At 30.9% G+C, this 17,265-nt stretch overlaps 1 protein-coding gene across 1 annotated transcript in view; it reads left to right on the top strand.

Annotated features, from left to right (window-relative positions):
- The window catches only part of LOC139488289 (exportin-2-like), a 37,492-nt gene extending 23,126 nt beyond the window's left edge, over positions 1 to 14,366 (top strand). Inside the window, exons 12-27 of the mRNA XM_071273790.1 lie at positions 513 to 622; positions 1,388 to 1,477; positions 2,430 to 2,514; positions 4,996 to 5,057; positions 5,921 to 6,060; positions 6,558 to 6,661; positions 6,943 to 7,040; positions 8,072 to 8,222; positions 8,701 to 8,903; positions 9,778 to 9,875; positions 10,578 to 10,663; positions 11,010 to 11,091; positions 11,702 to 11,845; positions 12,386 to 12,483; positions 12,856 to 12,986; positions 13,756 to 14,366. Of these exons, the coding sequence (XP_071129891.1) occupies positions 513 to 622; positions 1,388 to 1,477; positions 2,430 to 2,514; positions 4,996 to 5,057; positions 5,921 to 6,060; positions 6,558 to 6,661; positions 6,943 to 7,040; positions 8,072 to 8,222; positions 8,701 to 8,903; positions 9,778 to 9,875; positions 10,578 to 10,663; positions 11,010 to 11,091; positions 11,702 to 11,845; positions 12,386 to 12,483; positions 12,856 to 12,986; positions 13,756 to 13,842 (1,769 nt within the window). The 3' untranslated portion in view covers positions 13,843 to 14,366. The remainder of the gene's footprint in view (positions 1 to 512; positions 623 to 1,387; positions 1,478 to 2,429; positions 2,515 to 4,995; positions 5,058 to 5,920; positions 6,061 to 6,557; positions 6,662 to 6,942; positions 7,041 to 8,071; positions 8,223 to 8,700; positions 8,904 to 9,777; positions 9,876 to 10,577; positions 10,664 to 11,009; positions 11,092 to 11,701; positions 11,846 to 12,385; positions 12,484 to 12,855; positions 12,987 to 13,755) is intronic.
- The last annotated feature ends 2,899 nt before the right edge of the window (positions 14,367 to 17,265 follow it).

Raw genomic sequence — 17,265 nt, 5'->3', positions numbered from 1 at the left:
ATATATACTGTAAATATCATAATTTAAGTAGCGATGATAGAAATGTGATTCCTGTGATCTTTGGTGTACAGATAACATGAAGTGATTGGAAAGCCCTAATAAAAGAATTTAACATTTGTGCAATTCCTTATACATTTCTCATATCGCAATGTTTATGTTATTATGTTCAATGGCATCATTTAAGAAGATTGACCTCAGGTCAACTGGCTTTACTAGTTGAATTAATAAAAAAGAATAAGAAATTTATATATATAACAAGGAATTTAATGCTGGATGTAAAAGGCAAAACTGCTAAAAAGGTCAATTAGATATAAACCCAAAAGTAATGTATTTTAGTAATAAGAATGGTATATATGTGAAAAACAAAAATTCCCAAGTTTTGAAAGCTGGAATTTTATTTGTCTTTTGAAATTTCTTTTCCCACTTGTAAGATAATCTATTAGTAAGTGTTATTAAATGCATTACACTTTCAAATTGGTATTGTCTAATTGGTTTTTTTTTTTCTGTTACAGATGTTGATACAAGAAGACGATCAGCTTGTGATTTAGTACAAGCTCTAAGTAAATCATTTGAAGGACCTGTTATACAGAATTTTTCACAATATGTAGCAGGACTTCTTGAGGTATTTTAATGTGAAGGACCAGGTTAACTTTTGTTCAAATATATTCTTGAATTTTATTCCCCATTTATGGGCATTTTGTTTTCTGGTCTGTGCATCCCTCTGTTCGTTCGTCTGTCTGTCTCATGTCTCATTTCAGGTTAAAGATTTTGGTCATGGTAGTTTTTAATGAAGTTGAAGTCCAATCAACTTGAAACTTAGTACACATGTTCCCTATGACATGGTCATTCTAATTTTAATGTCAAATTAGAGATTTTACCCCATTTTCACATTCCACTGAACATAGATAGGGCATCTGTGTACTTTTGACACATTCTTGTTAGATTTGATAAATAAAATATTTAAAATTTCCAAAATTTGATTATTTATTGAATCTGTTCCATAAATGCTTACTGCTTAGTAAAACAAATATTTTTCATGATAATCCATTAGGAGCTCTAGTCAGCAATTTTTTTTTAAATATCAAAAGAGAATGAGTTCATTCTGCAGACCTGAATGCAATTGTGCTGAAGTGCTTAGACATGAATAAGGGTACTTTATTTCAAATAGTATGTACAATTTGATTTTAATGCATTGAGTACTGTAATCCAACACAGCCTAATGAATCCAGGAAAATCAATCCTTTAATGGTTAAACTTATGCTGTATGTTAAGTTTTTACATGTGCAAAAATGACTTTTTAAGTGTCTGAATGTTATTATTTTTAATCAATACTAATACTGTTGTATATATTTCTTAATCATTACTAATACTGTTGTATATATTTCAGGAGTATGGAAAGAACCCTTCGAGCTGGAAATCAAAAGATGTAGCTTATTACTTAGTAACATCCTTAGCAGCTAAAGGTCAAACACAAAAAGTAAATTAAATAGTTATTTATTGTCCAAAATCCACTTAAACTATTGTTAATAGTGAAATTAATGCAAAAAATTAGTAGAATGAATTTTGCAATATGCCAGCCCCATTTTAAGTTTTTACATTAATTTATTTCAAAAATGTAAGTTGTTAAAAATTCTCAATAATGAATCTACACCTTTATATTGCTGATGCTTCAGTCTTTATTTCTTGTTTCGTTTCAACTGTAAAAAAAACCAACAAAAAAACTGCAGACATTAGAATATGATAGAAGTGACCTTATGGAAGAGTTGATTAATATCTAACTCAACCAATTTCTTCCCGTCCTGAACATGCATGAGATGTTTGCCATTGCATGTTAAGCAACCAACAATAAACCAATATAACTCAATCAATTTCTCTGTATGATCAAGATCTTTTTGAGAGCTACTCTGGGCAGATGACAATGAGCACACCTGTTATTGTGTCATATACTCTTCTTATTTCATGTGTTTACCTTGATGCACTAACTTCTTATACCTAGAACTAATTGTAATGTATTTGTACATCTTTATAGAAAGAAACAAAAGATTAAACTACATACAATCAGACAAAAAAGTGAATGAGAATATCTATGACTGGCACTCCAGCTTCCTCCACAAATCAAAATTGGCTGCCACAAAATAGCACAAAAGCTGTGCATAAAAAGTGGCGTTAAAACACAAAAATAAAAATATAAAAAAATCTGTAATTACTGCCAGTTAAAAGAATGCAATCCATTTTAATTAATTGATTCCCAGATGCTTACAAAGAATAGAATCATTAGAAAACAGCTAGGGGTGTTGAACTTTGCATTGCTAATTGTAAACATTTTTAAACCAACTGTAAATAACTTTTATCACTATTTTAGTAAGTGATTTTTGTTAACATACTTGATTTGTACACATTGTTTGCACCATTTCCTGTTTACTCTACAGCATGGCATTACAACAGCCAGTAGTTTGGTTAATACAGCTGATTTCTTCACCACACAAGTTGTACCTGACCTTCAGGCAGCAGATGGTTAGTACAACATTATAGTTAATGTTTTTCAATTAGTTTTTCAAAGCTCAGTGTTATCAAGTTTTCGGTTGATAACATTAAACTGCTCTAGGACTATTCCAGACAGATAAACACAATGGGCCAAGTGAACTTTTTTCATCACTTGGCATCTGGCGTCCATTGTATTCTTCGTACATTCACTTTTTAAAAAATCTTCCCTGAAACTACAAGGCCAAATTTAACAAAACTTAGCAACAATCATCACTAGAGTATCTAATTTGAAAAATGTGTCTGAAGACCCTGCCTGCCAACCAAGATGACCGACATGGCTAAAAATAAAATGTAGGCGTAAAATGCAGTTTTTGGCTCATATCTCTGAAACTAAAGCATTTAGAGCAAATCTGACAGGTGAAAAAATGTTCGCTGTCATGAAATTATCAGATAAATCAGGTAATATGTACATAGACAAAGGTTAGGGACACAGGCTGTTTAGAGCCTCTAGTTTAATCACCTACATACTTTTAAATTTTTGTAGGAAATCAAAAGTCCTTCACCTCTTTTGTCTGTTCAAAATTAATAGCATTTGTGACTAAGCTAAAGTATATTTATGATATGATCATACTAGCCTGATGTCTACATTTCAATGGTCTTCAAGATAAAAAAAAAAAAAAAAGCATACAAGTAAAAAGCTTGTATTGATTTTTTGGGGTAAGGAATGCAATCAAAACCCATCGGACACTGACTTGAGTGTATGAAATTGAATCTGTTATAATTAAAAACAAATTGTTCAGAGAACCATTGATGGTCTTTCCACCAGTAAGGATTTTTTTTTATATGAAAATATTAAAATTTGGTTTTAAATGTCAATTTTAGCGTCAAATGACAGCTTATTAAACGCTGATCTCAAAAATATATGGTTTTTATACAAAAAGATATAAATAAGGGAGATCATTGTTTACTTCCGGTTTTAAAGATGTTACTTCCAGTAATTTTAAGCCCCACCTACGATAGTACTGGGCATTATGTTTTCTGGTCTGTGTCGTGCCTCCGTCTGTCCGTCCGTGTGTCTGTTCGCTTTAGGTTAAAGTTTTTAAGCCCCACCTACTATAGTAGAGGGGCATTATATTTTCTGGTCTGTGCCTCCGTCCGTTCGCTTCAGGTTAAAGTTTTTTGTCAAGGTAGTTTTTGATGAAGTTGAAGTAATTTCACGGTCCACTGAACATAGAAAATGATAGTGCGAGTGGGGCATCCGTGTACTATGGACACATTCTTGTTGATTGTTTACTTGACACTGATTCCTAAAATATATGGTTCTATATACTTTTACATTTATTTAGTACAAAATATAGCTACTTCCTGTTTACAAAAGGTCACTTCCGGTTGGCTTTCTAGATCACATTGCTTGCAACCTAATGCAAAAACCCCATGGTTTTAGCATGTATACATATGAGGTAAAGGCAAAGGTCAAAATCTAAAACATTAAATTTATCTATGACCTTGAGCTCAATTTCAAGGTCATCAGCCAAGGACCTCAAATCAAAAGACTCTAGGCCTCTACCTTATATTGTTAATGAGTTAGATTACCATACAACTAATATTACATATAAAAGGGGGAAAAACTCGCCTCAAATGTCTATGTATCCTTTCAACTAAAATTTACATTTTTCGACATGTGACAACTAACAATTATGTGAAAATATTTTGTGGATATCTTATAAGATTTCTGAAAATAAGAAATAGCAAGCCAAAATCAAAATTTTGAACATGACTTTGACTTTGACCTCATTTTAATTTTTTTTGGACCAAGGACCTCAAATCAAAAACCCTAGGCCCTATCACTTATGGTTTTCCAGTTGAAAGTTCATTTCACTTATATATCAAATACAAAAGGGGAAATAACTAATGGAATCTATACGGCTTTGGTCAAAATAAAACAACATCCTGAGGATTTAACGAGCAATTTGGTAAAATACAATTATTACACGGTTGCGAAGCCTTAGACATAACAAGAAAAACAGTGTTAAGGGAGATAATTTCTGTATGGGAAAGTATTGTGTTGAGCAGTGTCAGTTTTAAAAGCGTATTAACTGTTCGATATCATATTCCAAATATCTAAGCGACATCTTGCAAACAAAAAAACAGCAAAGGAAAAAAAATTAGGCGGAAGAAAAAAAAAAAATAATAATCAAGAAAAGCAATAGGTCTTTCCATGGAAAAGTGGAAAGACCTAAAAATGGTATTATCCACAATTGTACAATTATAAACAATGGAAGATAACACTTACTCATATTTTATTTGCTTAACAAAATACAATGCATAGTTTATTTTAAAAATTCACAAAAATGCAAAATGAAAGCAAAAGCAATATAACCTTCTATGCTCTCATGCACTTGGAATGATTTTCTGATCTTATCGGTAGCCAATACCACTCTTTAAATTTTTTGAATGTTGAATAGAAATTTGAAGGAAAAAATCTATATTGTATCTTGGTTTCTTTTTCAGTAAATGCAAATCCAATTCTAAAAGCAGATGCAATAAAATTCCTGATGGTATTTAGAAGTCAGGTATGCTATAACAGTTTAATCATAAAAATATAGTGGTTTAAATGGTACTTGTAATAAATTTTGTGATGCGTTTTCCTTGACCTTTTGCATTCTGTCTGTCCCATTTTCATATCTGCACCCTAACAACTTTTTCTCATGTAAATTTAATGAAACTTGTACACAATGCTAAGAACCAAAACTTGCAGACTGAGTTTTAAATTATGCAGTAAATCACCAATAGTTCTAGAGTTATGGCCCTTTTTAATTTGGATTAGGCATGATAATGAGGAGTCAATTGCTCAGATACAATGCAAATAATTTGATGTTTTTTGTCCACTTATATAATATAGAGAAAGGTAGTGAGTTGTAGGATTTTTATGTTGGAAGTTTAACTGTTTTTGAGAAAACCTGTTCTTATTTTAACAACTTTTGATGTGATGTGGAAACAGTTTAAGAAGAATATTTCTAGTCCATTGTAGCGGCTGTTGATGTGATGATAAATATACATATCACAGTCTGCTATGATGAGCTATCTGTATTTAATGTCATCAAAAGGGCTATCATTGCTCTGGGGTAATCTGGTCTTTCTCAGTTTGGACTCAAATTCAAAATTCTTGTTATAAGATCTTCAAATGTTTCATTGGCTGTTGTATTTCAAAAATGTCTTGTGGGAACAGAATTAGCTCTCATTATTGAAATATATATTTTGTTTGAAGAAGATAAAGGGGTGCCCATCATGATAAATCAAGTCCTTTTGCCTAGCAGTAAAAAAGTATCTTTTATTAGTAGTCAATATGTGAAAACTTTTTTTACTCTAACCATCTTACAATTAATTTCTAATGACTTGGTATGTTAAAGTTATTTATCTTTCACATTTATTCCAGTTACCAAAAGAAGCCCTGGTGGCCAGTTTACCATGTTTAATGAAATTATTAAAAGCTACAAGTTTAGTAGTCCATAGTTATGCAGCACACACAATAGAAAGATTATTAATGGTTCGAACACCAGATGGAAAAACAGCAGCGTAAGCAATATTTCAGATTTATATTTTTACACAAACTTGAAGGCTGCATCCATGGACATATATACAGGATGCTAGACATTTCAGCTATTAAAAAAATTATGAGTGAACTACATATTTGTTCACTAACAACATTGCAGTTAATTAATATGATATAATTAACATATCTTAAAATGGTGAATGTGTAGTTTGTCCATCCAGTGCACTTTAAAATATTACGGATAGAAAATTCTTATCCTTTCCTTCAGAATCTTATAGAAACATCTGTGAGTTGATGAATTTCAAACTTAAATTTCCATTTTATTTTTATTCTAAATGTTTAATTGGCTGGTCAAACATATTGAATTTTTTTTTTTTTAAACATATTGAAATTTTGAATACATGGCCTTTATAAAAAAAAATGAAAAAATTATTTTGAATAGGTTCAAAGATGACAATGTTACAGAATGAAAAAACTTCTTTTTATGGTAAATACATGTATAATATTTTGTTGATTTCAGAATATCATTAGCCGATATACAGCCATTGTCAACAGATTTGATATCAGGGTTGATAGAAGGACTTAATCATCCTGGATCAGCAGAAAATGAATATATTATGAAAGGTATGAATTCTTGTATCATATGAAAGCAGAAAAATAAGTAAGTTGAATAATGTAAATTGCAAAATACTGCACGACCACATTTTCACATTAAAGGGATTTTTCTTTTAATCAGCCATGAAGATTATTTAAAGGGAACTAACTTGCAAATAAAAAAGAAGATGGACATTGAATAGACATCAAGTGTCTCAAAGAAGCGTGGTCAAATTGGAATTGAATTTAAATTTGGTGTAACATCCTTATAAATGCTGTTTTTCTAATTTTAGTATTTTCTGTATTTTCAGCTCTGATGAGAAGTATGTCTGCATTACAGGAACACATTTTAACTGTTATACAGCAAGTCATGGGAGTATTAACACAAAAGTTAATAATAGTCAGTAAAGTAAGTAGGAATTAAAAACTCTAAACAACTGTTTAGAATTCTTTGTGATTTCTAATTTTTTAAAGCTGAACAATTAGCAAGTTTTTGTATTTATACCATGCATGTGAATCATTGTATTTATACCATGCATGTGAATCATTGTATTTATACCGTGCATGTGAATCATTGTATTTATACCGTGCATGTGAATCATTGTATTTATACCATGCATGTGAATCATTGTATTTATACCATGCATGCAATACAATCAGCAAGTTTTGTATTTATACCATGCATGTGAAACATTTGACTAGTAACATTTTATTCTTTTAAATTTGGCGAGAAATTTATCATTCGTACTTACTAATAATGTATCATAACAAAGACTGAATTTGTGTTTGTGTAATGTTAAAACCATACAGTAAGTAATTACAATCATCAATAATTAATTATAATTAAATTTTGGATATAACACGTCTTCTGATTGGCTGACGTTGTTTTGTTTATCAGGTCATAGACATAATTTAGTCATGTGACTGCAACGTCATCATCGTTTTTCAAGATTTACTCCGGTTTAAAATGGAATTTAGAATTAAATTATAAGAAATAACAGTAATATTTTATCTCTTTATTCGAAATAACATAAAAAATGTGGTGCAAACTTTAAAATAACCGCTTTGAGGGTTATTCAGTGTGCACCACATTGTTTGTTATTTCAAATATAGACAGAAAAAAAATGTTAATAAGTTATTTAACGATAACCTGTTTGATAACACAAAATTTTCTGTCGTGTCAATTCATTCTGATCCTTTTATTCACAAGGGACATGAATTATATCCTCTTTTAAGGTAACCAGTTGAATTGGTTCATGATTAGCCATAATACTTTTCGAAATGGTAATACTTAATTTGAATACAGGATAAAAGATGGTAGGATCAGGAAAACATTGTTAATTTTCTCTTGTCATATCTATATTATTCTTCAATTCAGCTTTTGATTGACTTGTTTATGAAACAGCATATGACTTTATTTGTAAATTTTTATATTTTCAGAATCCCAGCAAGCCCCAGTTTAACCATTATTTATTTGAGTCTCTATGTATAGGCATTAGAACAACATGTAAACACCAACCTCAAGCTATATTTACTTTTGAAGAAGCTTTATTTAAGCCTTTTACAGATATACTGCAGGCAGATGTTCAAGGTAAGCCTTGACATGCTTTTGGGGGAAGATGTTAATGTTTCTCCTGCAGTTTTCACACCATGAATTCCAATTACAATGCATTACTACATTGCATGTAATGAATAACCATTATTTCCCAGTGAAATAAAAACCAATAATATCACTTTCACTCCTCTGACGTCATATAACAATAGGTGTTGTTGATGGCGTTGTATCAAACCAACTGTGAATGCAAAGAAAAAGATATAGTTCCTTGCATTTTCTACTTTTAATCCCACTCAAAATCTCATTGCAATGTAATAAAAATAATAACTCATCAAAAAAAAAATATTCAACTCTTAAACATACAACACTGATAATTACCAGCTGGACTTGATTGGGTAAGAGATCTCAGAAGCATTGAACAAATGGGAATTTTATCAGGACTGACTAAATAATTAGATTTATTAAAATTTCCATCACAAGTAGTTCATTTTTTTCTTCATTTTTTCTATTCCAGAATTTATTCCATATGTGTTCCAAATCCTCTCCTTATTAATTGACTACCACACTAGTGGGACAGTTCCTGATACATATATGGCATTGTTTCCTCACCTGTTAGCTCCAGCTCTGTGGGAGAGACCTGGAAATATACCTCCTCTAGTCAGATTAATACAGGCTTACATTGAAAAGGGGGCTAAACAAATCCCTGTAGAAAATGTGGTATGTATAAATTATATGCCTAAAAATATCATTGAAACAAACATTTGAATAAATTACTAATTTTGAACATTTGTGACATTTAATTACAGTTTGCCATTGTTTTCATGCATACACATAAAGTTATAGTACAGATCATTTGCCATTATCAGTTCTGATATCACTCTGAGGTGCAAACTATTTTGCCTTCAATGCCTGTGGTTTTACCATGTGAACTTTTGTTCTGCTGATCTACATTAAAAGCATAGCATAGATATTAGATATGATCAGCTATTTCAAACCAATACCAGGTTATATACTTATGTTGTAAAGTCTGCTTACTAGATGTATAGTTAAGCGCACCGCTCAATTGTAACGTCACTATAGTTGACGTACTTACTTTAGCTTTCATTACATTATCAAACTAGCAAGACGTCTGTTATTTTACTTCATGCCATTGTACGAAATCTTACCCACTATACGCAATATTGGTGCCGTGACCAGGATAATGTAATGAAAGCTAAAAGAAGTACGTCAACTATAGTGACGTTACAATTGAGCGGCGTGCTTTACTATTCATCTAGTAAGCCGACTTTACAACAACTTAAAACAAATTTGACATAATTTGAAGTTATCCATTTTCAAGTAACTTGGATTCATAATTAATGGAAAACAAAATTTAAAATTTTCTATATGCTTGTTTGAGACTTGTACAAAACCCTGAAATCTAACAATGTATGAAAATATGATTTTATTTTTTATTAAATCCACTTTAATTGGTATCCATGAACATTGATGAATTACCAGCATTTATACTTGATTTTGTAATAAATGCTTTTAAATAATCATTATGTTTGTTGGATTAGAAATTGTATTGGTACGTATTTATCTTTTACAGAATGGTCTGCTTGGAGTCTTTCAAAAACTAATTGCATCCAAAGCCAATGATCATGAAGGATTCTATCTACTGAATTCCATTGTACAACATATGCCAAAGTAAGTTTAGTCTTGGTAGTACTTTTGACTTTATAGGGGACAGGGTTGTCAAAGCAAACTTGATTGGCATTAGAATTGGTATTTGCTGTTTTCTCCTGAACACCTATTATGTAGGAGTAACAGCAGAAAGGGAAGCTGAAAATTGGCCCAAAGTCAAAATAATATGTATGGATTTGGTAGCTGTTTCCTTGTGAGCTAGCATGTTAAAAAGTCGGACTCAAATACAAAGTAAGAAATATTCCAATGACAACATTTATCCTAAATATATAACAGAAACTTTCAGATTGTTTTGTTGAATATATAGCGGAAAGACCTAAAATTTCTGTTTCAATTAGACAAACCCTAAAACAGTTTGGCACAGACTGGTTTCCAGCTTTACTTGACAGAAGTCATTACTGATTGGAATTTACAAGTTGATACTAGTGAAACATTTATGAATTATGTTTCAATACAAGTATGCAGAAAATCGACTGCAGCTTTATAGTTTATATGAATGCTGCATTGGACTGAAAATTGATTATTTATGACCGATTATGTAACTTGTCTCTAAAATTGTGAGAATATTTAATCTGATGAAGACACATGTTACCATTCCATCAGGTATTTGGTTTCTGTTATACTGAAGAAATCATTTGTCACTACTACCAATATATTTGTGATTCACATTTGATTATTAAAACATAATTATTTAATTATTTACAGGGAGGTTGTGAGTCAGTACATCAAAAATATATTTATCCTGTTATTTCAACGATTATCAAGTTCAAAAACAACGAAGTATATCAAAAGTAAGTATATATTTATATATGAAACTGATAAATAAGGGGTTATCTAGCTGTCCATCAAATAACAAGTTTTATTTGTTTATAAATGATGCATATAATTTACAGATATATTGAATTTTTTATATATGTTCATTCTTCCTCTGTTGTGTAATTCTTTAAAATACTGAGATAGTTTAATGTTTTAATAGTTGCATTTATTGTAAAGCACATCAAATTTTACATGGACAGATTGTCATGGAAACTACATATATTTTTCTTTGCATATACTTATTGAGGGATGTAAATCATATTCAAGTTGTGCCCATCTCTAAGAAATGTGAATTATTGAACTTGTCAACTCAATTTTCAGGTTTACTTCTGTTTTTCTGCCTGTTTGCTATTCAGTATGGTCCAGATGCACTCATCCAGAATGTAGATGGAATTCAAGCTAAGTAAGTTGTTAATAATTTTTACGATATTCTAAAATAGCCAGCATATTTTTACAAACAAAAAAAAAAAAACGAGTTTTCAATATGAAGTAAAGTTGAAATCAACTTTTTATACTGAATTTTTTTTTAGACAATTTGTTATGTCCCTGCTGCACTAGAGTTGGAGTTAAGATTTACCCATGTCTGTCTGTACGTTCCAAAGTTGGTTTCCGTTCTCAACTTTAGTTTGCCTCAATCAAATGTTATGAAACTCTTACAAAATGCTTATAACAATTAAACACAGATCTCATGTTTTGGTGACGTCACTTTAACTGTTATGCCCCATTACAAATGGAAAAAATAATGCTGAATTTTTCGTTTCTGTTCAGCCTCAACCAAATGTTATGAAACTTATACACAATGATTTTAAACACCAAACGGTCTGAACATTCTAAATCAGGCATCTGTATTTGAAAGTTGACTTAATCATACTAATTTGCCTTGAAAATTTTGATATAGCATAAATATATAGAAATTATTCCATCCAAGAACTGGTAATTCTTAAGATACACAACAAACTGCTTTGAAGCAATCTGTTTCCTGAAACCGTAATTATCTGTATTTATTCTTATAGCATGTTTGGAATGGTGATAGAGAAATTATTTTTACAAGATTTACAGAAAGTATCTGGATCATTAGAAAGGAAGATATGTGCTGTAGGTGTAACAAATGTTTTAACAGAATCGTCTTTGATGTTCCAAACATACAATGCTATGTGGTAAGTGTTTTGCAAACATTGTTTTTTACAATGAAATCTATCAACTGATTTCTGTATGAATTTAACTCCACAATAATCACAATAAAATGTCTTGTGTATTTTAAAAAAGTGATAAACAGAAACTAAGGGAACAATAATTCCAATAAGAAATAACACCATGGTCAAAAGATATGACAAGTAATAAATAGTCTGTAGATCTAAAGATTTAACAACAGGAACCAAACCAAAAACCAAAGGGTAGACTCTGGTGCTCTGTAAGTTTAAGCAATGTCTTCTCCAATTGTGATAGATGTGATATTTCTCATGATGTGTACAAAAGGAAACAGCTATAAATTTCATTATGATAGTCTTTGATGCAAAAAAGGGCACAATTGCACTTAGACAAAATAGACATATCTTGACCTCTGACCTTATCCCATCCGTCAATGTTTCAATTATTTTTGGAAAAAAACACTAATAGTATTAACTAAAGTATGGATTTGTTACCAATAAATGAAATTAAGTGAGTTTGCCTAACATGGACTATATGATATTTTACAGGGCACAGTTTTTACAAGGATTAATTAGCTTGATAGAATTACCTGAAGACACCAATGTTCCAGATGATGAGCACTTCATTGAGATAGAAGATACACCAGGTTTGTGCAGCATTTACTAATTCTAGACTAGAAAACCAGCATTGTGTTACCACTGGATAAGTAATAACTGTCCAATAATTAATTTACACAGGAAAAAAAATGCATTTCCACTGAAATAAGTTCCTTTCTGTTCTCTTATTGTTAATTGGGTGTAGTTTTTATTCGGTACTAGCATTCCAAAAGAAAATCTTCAATAGGCTATGCTGTTTAACAATTTGTTCAATATGCTAGTATTTGTGAAAGTAAAATTTAGTATAAAGATTTTGACAAATTTTTATTCCATGTTCTTAACAAAAGTTTGAAAAAGTCTGGACAGTTGTAAATTAATTTATTTGTGTTTTATTTTTAACATTTGGATATTTGATATTTCAGGATACCAAACAGCCTATTCACAGTTAGCATTTGCTGGAAAGAAGGAACATGATCCTGTAGCAGAAGTAACAGATGTTAAAATAAACCTTGCACGACAACTTCACAAATTATCAGCTGCTCATCCTGGAAAGGTATTTAATATCTTCTATTGAATGAATTAGTTTTACAACATTTTTAAACAAAATTAAAAACCAATTGTTCAGAGAACCATTGATGGTCTTTCCACCAGTAAGGATTTTTTTTTTTATATGAAAATATTAGAATTTGGTTTTAAATGTCAATTGTAGCGTCAAATGACAGCTTATTGGAAGCTGATTCCAAAAATGTATGGTTTCTATGGAAAAAGATATAGATAAGTGACATCTTTTGAAACATTTTTACACCGCAAGAAAAAAATTAGGCAAAAAAAATAAAATAATAATAGTTCAATAGGTCTTTCCACACGGAAAGGTGGAAAGACCTAATTATCTGAAAACAATATGTGGAACCTTACAAGATTTTTGTCAAATAAACAGATGGAACAACTGAGTTAGGAAGTAGATATTGGCAAATTATATTTTGAAAAAAAATGCTGTTTAAAATCTTATTGAATAGAAGTAAATATCACTAAACCAGATATGTTTGTACGACACCGATGCCATAAAAAATGACAATGTCATCATTTAATACTTATATTGAATGTCTAATAATAGAACAAAATCTGCAGTCATAATGAATAAATTCCTGTTTGAATTCAAAATGATGGACATGCATATATGAGTAATACTATATGTCCTTGCCACTTTATATATAGTAGGGACAAGGACTTAATAATAGCATGAAAATAATCAAAACAATTGTCTTAAAATAAATAATAAGGATTGTGTTGAATAGCTTAATATATCAATATTTATTTTTCAGGTTCCTGCTTTAATAAGTGCAGGATTACAGGCAGAAGCTCAGACATTTGTACAACAGTACCTTACAGCTGCTGGGGTGACAGTGTGAAAGGAAATTAAACAATTATTTTATACTAAACACAGTATATGAACTAGATTTGATAATACCAAATAAGCATTTAACATGATTTGCTTTTCTGTATTATGTAAACACTCAGGCTTTGCTTTGTCCTAATGTAATGACTTGAATATGACATGATTTGTGCATGAATCAGAATTTTAAAGTGCTAGTTACAAACGTATACCATGGGTGAAAAGTCCCATTGTCATTGACTGTAAAATTATTAGATTTAAAATCTAATGTTCTACATGTTACTTGCAGTTGTATGATTGATTTAATAAATCTGTTTTCAGATTTTAGCAAAAGTAGTCTTCAAGACTTGTTGCTCAGCAATGGCACATTTTGGTGTTGATTTATAGTTTTGAATGAAAGAAACTATTTATTGTCCTGCTGTAATATTGTTATACCTTAGATGTAAACTTGCAAATAATTCTAAGAACTATATGTTTGAATGTATTGTGACTTGTTATCTTTGAATTGCCATGTTAATAATATTTTTTGACATCACTGAATTACTATTCATTATTTATAACAGTTTCCACAACAAGGAAATAAAGGGAATGGTAGTGTATTTGTAATCTGAGTACAAACCAGGTTTCCAATCTGCTAACAATGTCTAGACAAAGCTCTGTTCCACCTTTTTGCTGGCATTATTGTATCAACCAATGAAATCTCTGCCTCCAATATTTGAAAGTGTGTTTCATTTCTACATAAAACATTATCCCAAAATGATCTTCTAAACAGATAGTAGAACTGAGTATTTTCAAATTCTTTTAAGCAATGTCTCAGTCATAATACTGCTCTTGGTACTTGTAGTACAAAATTTGTGATTGTAACACCAAATCCAGTATTTTGATTGGTTAAATTCTAAGTCTGAGTACGTTAATTGTACTTGAAAAATTTAAACCACAATATCTGGACTCATAGTGTGTATTTTAATCAAATTGAGTGTTATTGATACAGTAGATTAGAATATAGCGTAAATGTCAATGAGAGAAAAACAACAACAGAAAAACAATTGTCATCTAGAGGTCCTACGTATTCTCGACAGAAATCTTGCATCACAATAAAACCAGAAAGAAATCTAGCGATTATTATATAGTATTCAAAGATAGCCAGGCAGTTCATTTTGTAAATAAATTACAAACGAAAGCCCATCTTAACATTTTTTTCACAATAATTTTATTTTTTCAACAAAAATTCCTTTTAAAGCCCATCCATTTTCATATAACTACATTACAATAATAAATGCACAGACATACAAAGATCTATTGAAAAAAAGATGTGGTTTACCAAAACAACTTGGAATAGAGGGAGATTGAAAACAGTATATTAGTCTTGAGAAAGAAGTAGACTTGGAGAAGTTTGATACATCAGAACCACTGGACCAGTATTACTGGTTCAAGGTCCTCAAATTTGTATGTTGCCAAAGCCTAACTGACAGTGTGTATGGAATGATGATATAATAGCACATGAATGTACAATTAAATACATTGTGTACTGTAAAAGGCTAAAAGCACAATGTGAGTCTGTAGTTAAAGTCATTTTCACAATTTAAGCAAGTTTGTAATGTGAAACAAGATAATCACAAAAATAAAGAGTTTCTTTAGAAAAAATCACTTTAAACAAATGAAATTGGTGAAGAGGCTCAATAGAGAGTAGACAACAAAATGAAACAAAACAAAAAAACAACAATCAATCAATCATTGACCTCAATTTCATGGTTGAGTGACTACTTAAAAGAAAAGCAATTGTAGTACCTGTTTCTCTCTTATGAGTAATTGGATCATTGTGAATACTCTTGCTAGGTCCTCATACCTGTCTGACAGTTTTCAAGGAAATCATGATAGATTTATGTCTGTCTGGCATGTATCATCTGACCTTTATAATCTCATTTCATGTTTCATTGGTTAATGTTAAATTTTGTGTTTTGGTCTGTTTTTTCAAGTAGTTAAATAAGTGTTGGCTATTTTGGGTGTATGGAATGGTTTTAAGGTGTATAGGTCTGTCTGAAAGGCATCATCTGACCTTGGCCTCATTTTCATTTGCCAATTTGGTCAATAGTAAGTTTTTTGGGTCTGTTTTATAATTTTCATAAGCAATAGGTCAGTTATATTTACTGTAGGTGTATATGTCGGTCTGTCTGACAACATAAAGACCTGGGTTTCTGTTCTGTTTTTGTTAAACCTTAATTTAACTTTGGAACTTTCAACATAAAATCAATGGTCAGTAAAGCAGGCGAGACATTACAGCGTGTGCACTGTTGTAAACTAGGTTGCTCTGTGCTATATATATATATATTTCATGCCAAACTTAACTATAGAATATAATCGTCTTCACTCGGAGATCATTTAGCAAAAACCTGATTATATTCACCATATATATTTTATTTATTACTAGTACTATATATCGGAGACATATAAGGACTCGCTAAGGAATTTTGTGACAAACGCTAAAGCATGGATACCATAAGTTCTGAAATGGTTTACATTTTTAGTAAAAAAAAATCAATACTGAACAGGGTTTTAAGTCGTTACAAATGTGTGTCAAGTGTGCAGATATGAACAGTCCATGTTATGCCAAGTTGGCAACATCCACCCCAGAAACCAATCGCATAAAGAAATAAAGTAGGTGTTGCAAAAGAGCATCTTGTGAGTAAGAGTCTTTTTAAGTTTCACAATATTTTTCAAGCCGTTCAGGAGCAGCAGATAAAAATGTGGTACAGACGGAAGAATGAAGGACATACATTGATTTGTATACTACCTGCTTCTAAATGAAACCGGGCTCACTGGCGAAGGAGCTTTGGGGAGAGGGGTACCACTATGTGTTTTTATCCCCACCCAACACACATTTTGACCTAAAAAAATTAAATAATGAAAACTGAGACTTCTATGACGCATATAGTAGTCTCGGACGGAAATGAATAAAATGCATTGCTGAGTGAAGGCTTATACGACCGCAGAGGTCGAACCCTGAACAGTTTGGGCAGATTTGGGTATTCAAGCTACATACTGTCTGAATTTTTGATATAATATAGGTTTCTTACAAAATAAATGTGGTCAAAGATCTTAAAATTTATTGCACAATACTGTGCATTTAAAGATATCTTCTTAAAACTTTTAAAAAAAATTGAAATTTGAAAATATTTTGGAAAAAAGTTATGAACCCTTTAAAAATAAAATGCCTTGCTGAGCACAGCCTGATACGACCGCAGAGGTCGAACCCTGAACAGTTGGGGCAAATTTGGACACAACATTCAAGCTTGATACTGTCTGAATTTGGATTGTGATCAAATTTGACATAATATAGGTTTCTGACACAAATTAAATGTGGTCAAAGATCTTACAAATCTATTGCCCAATATTGTGCAATTCAAGATTTCTTCTTGAAACTTTTCAAAAATTCGAAATT

This window comes from Mytilus edulis, chromosome 1 (genome assembly GCF_963676685.1).
Source record: "Mytilus edulis chromosome 1, xbMytEdul2.2, whole genome shotgun sequence".
Classification (NCBI taxonomy): domain Eukaryota; kingdom Metazoa; phylum Mollusca; class Bivalvia; order Mytilida; family Mytilidae; genus Mytilus; species Mytilus edulis.
Note: the sequence above shows the minus strand (reverse complement) of the source record. Positions and strands in the feature narration are given on the sequence as shown.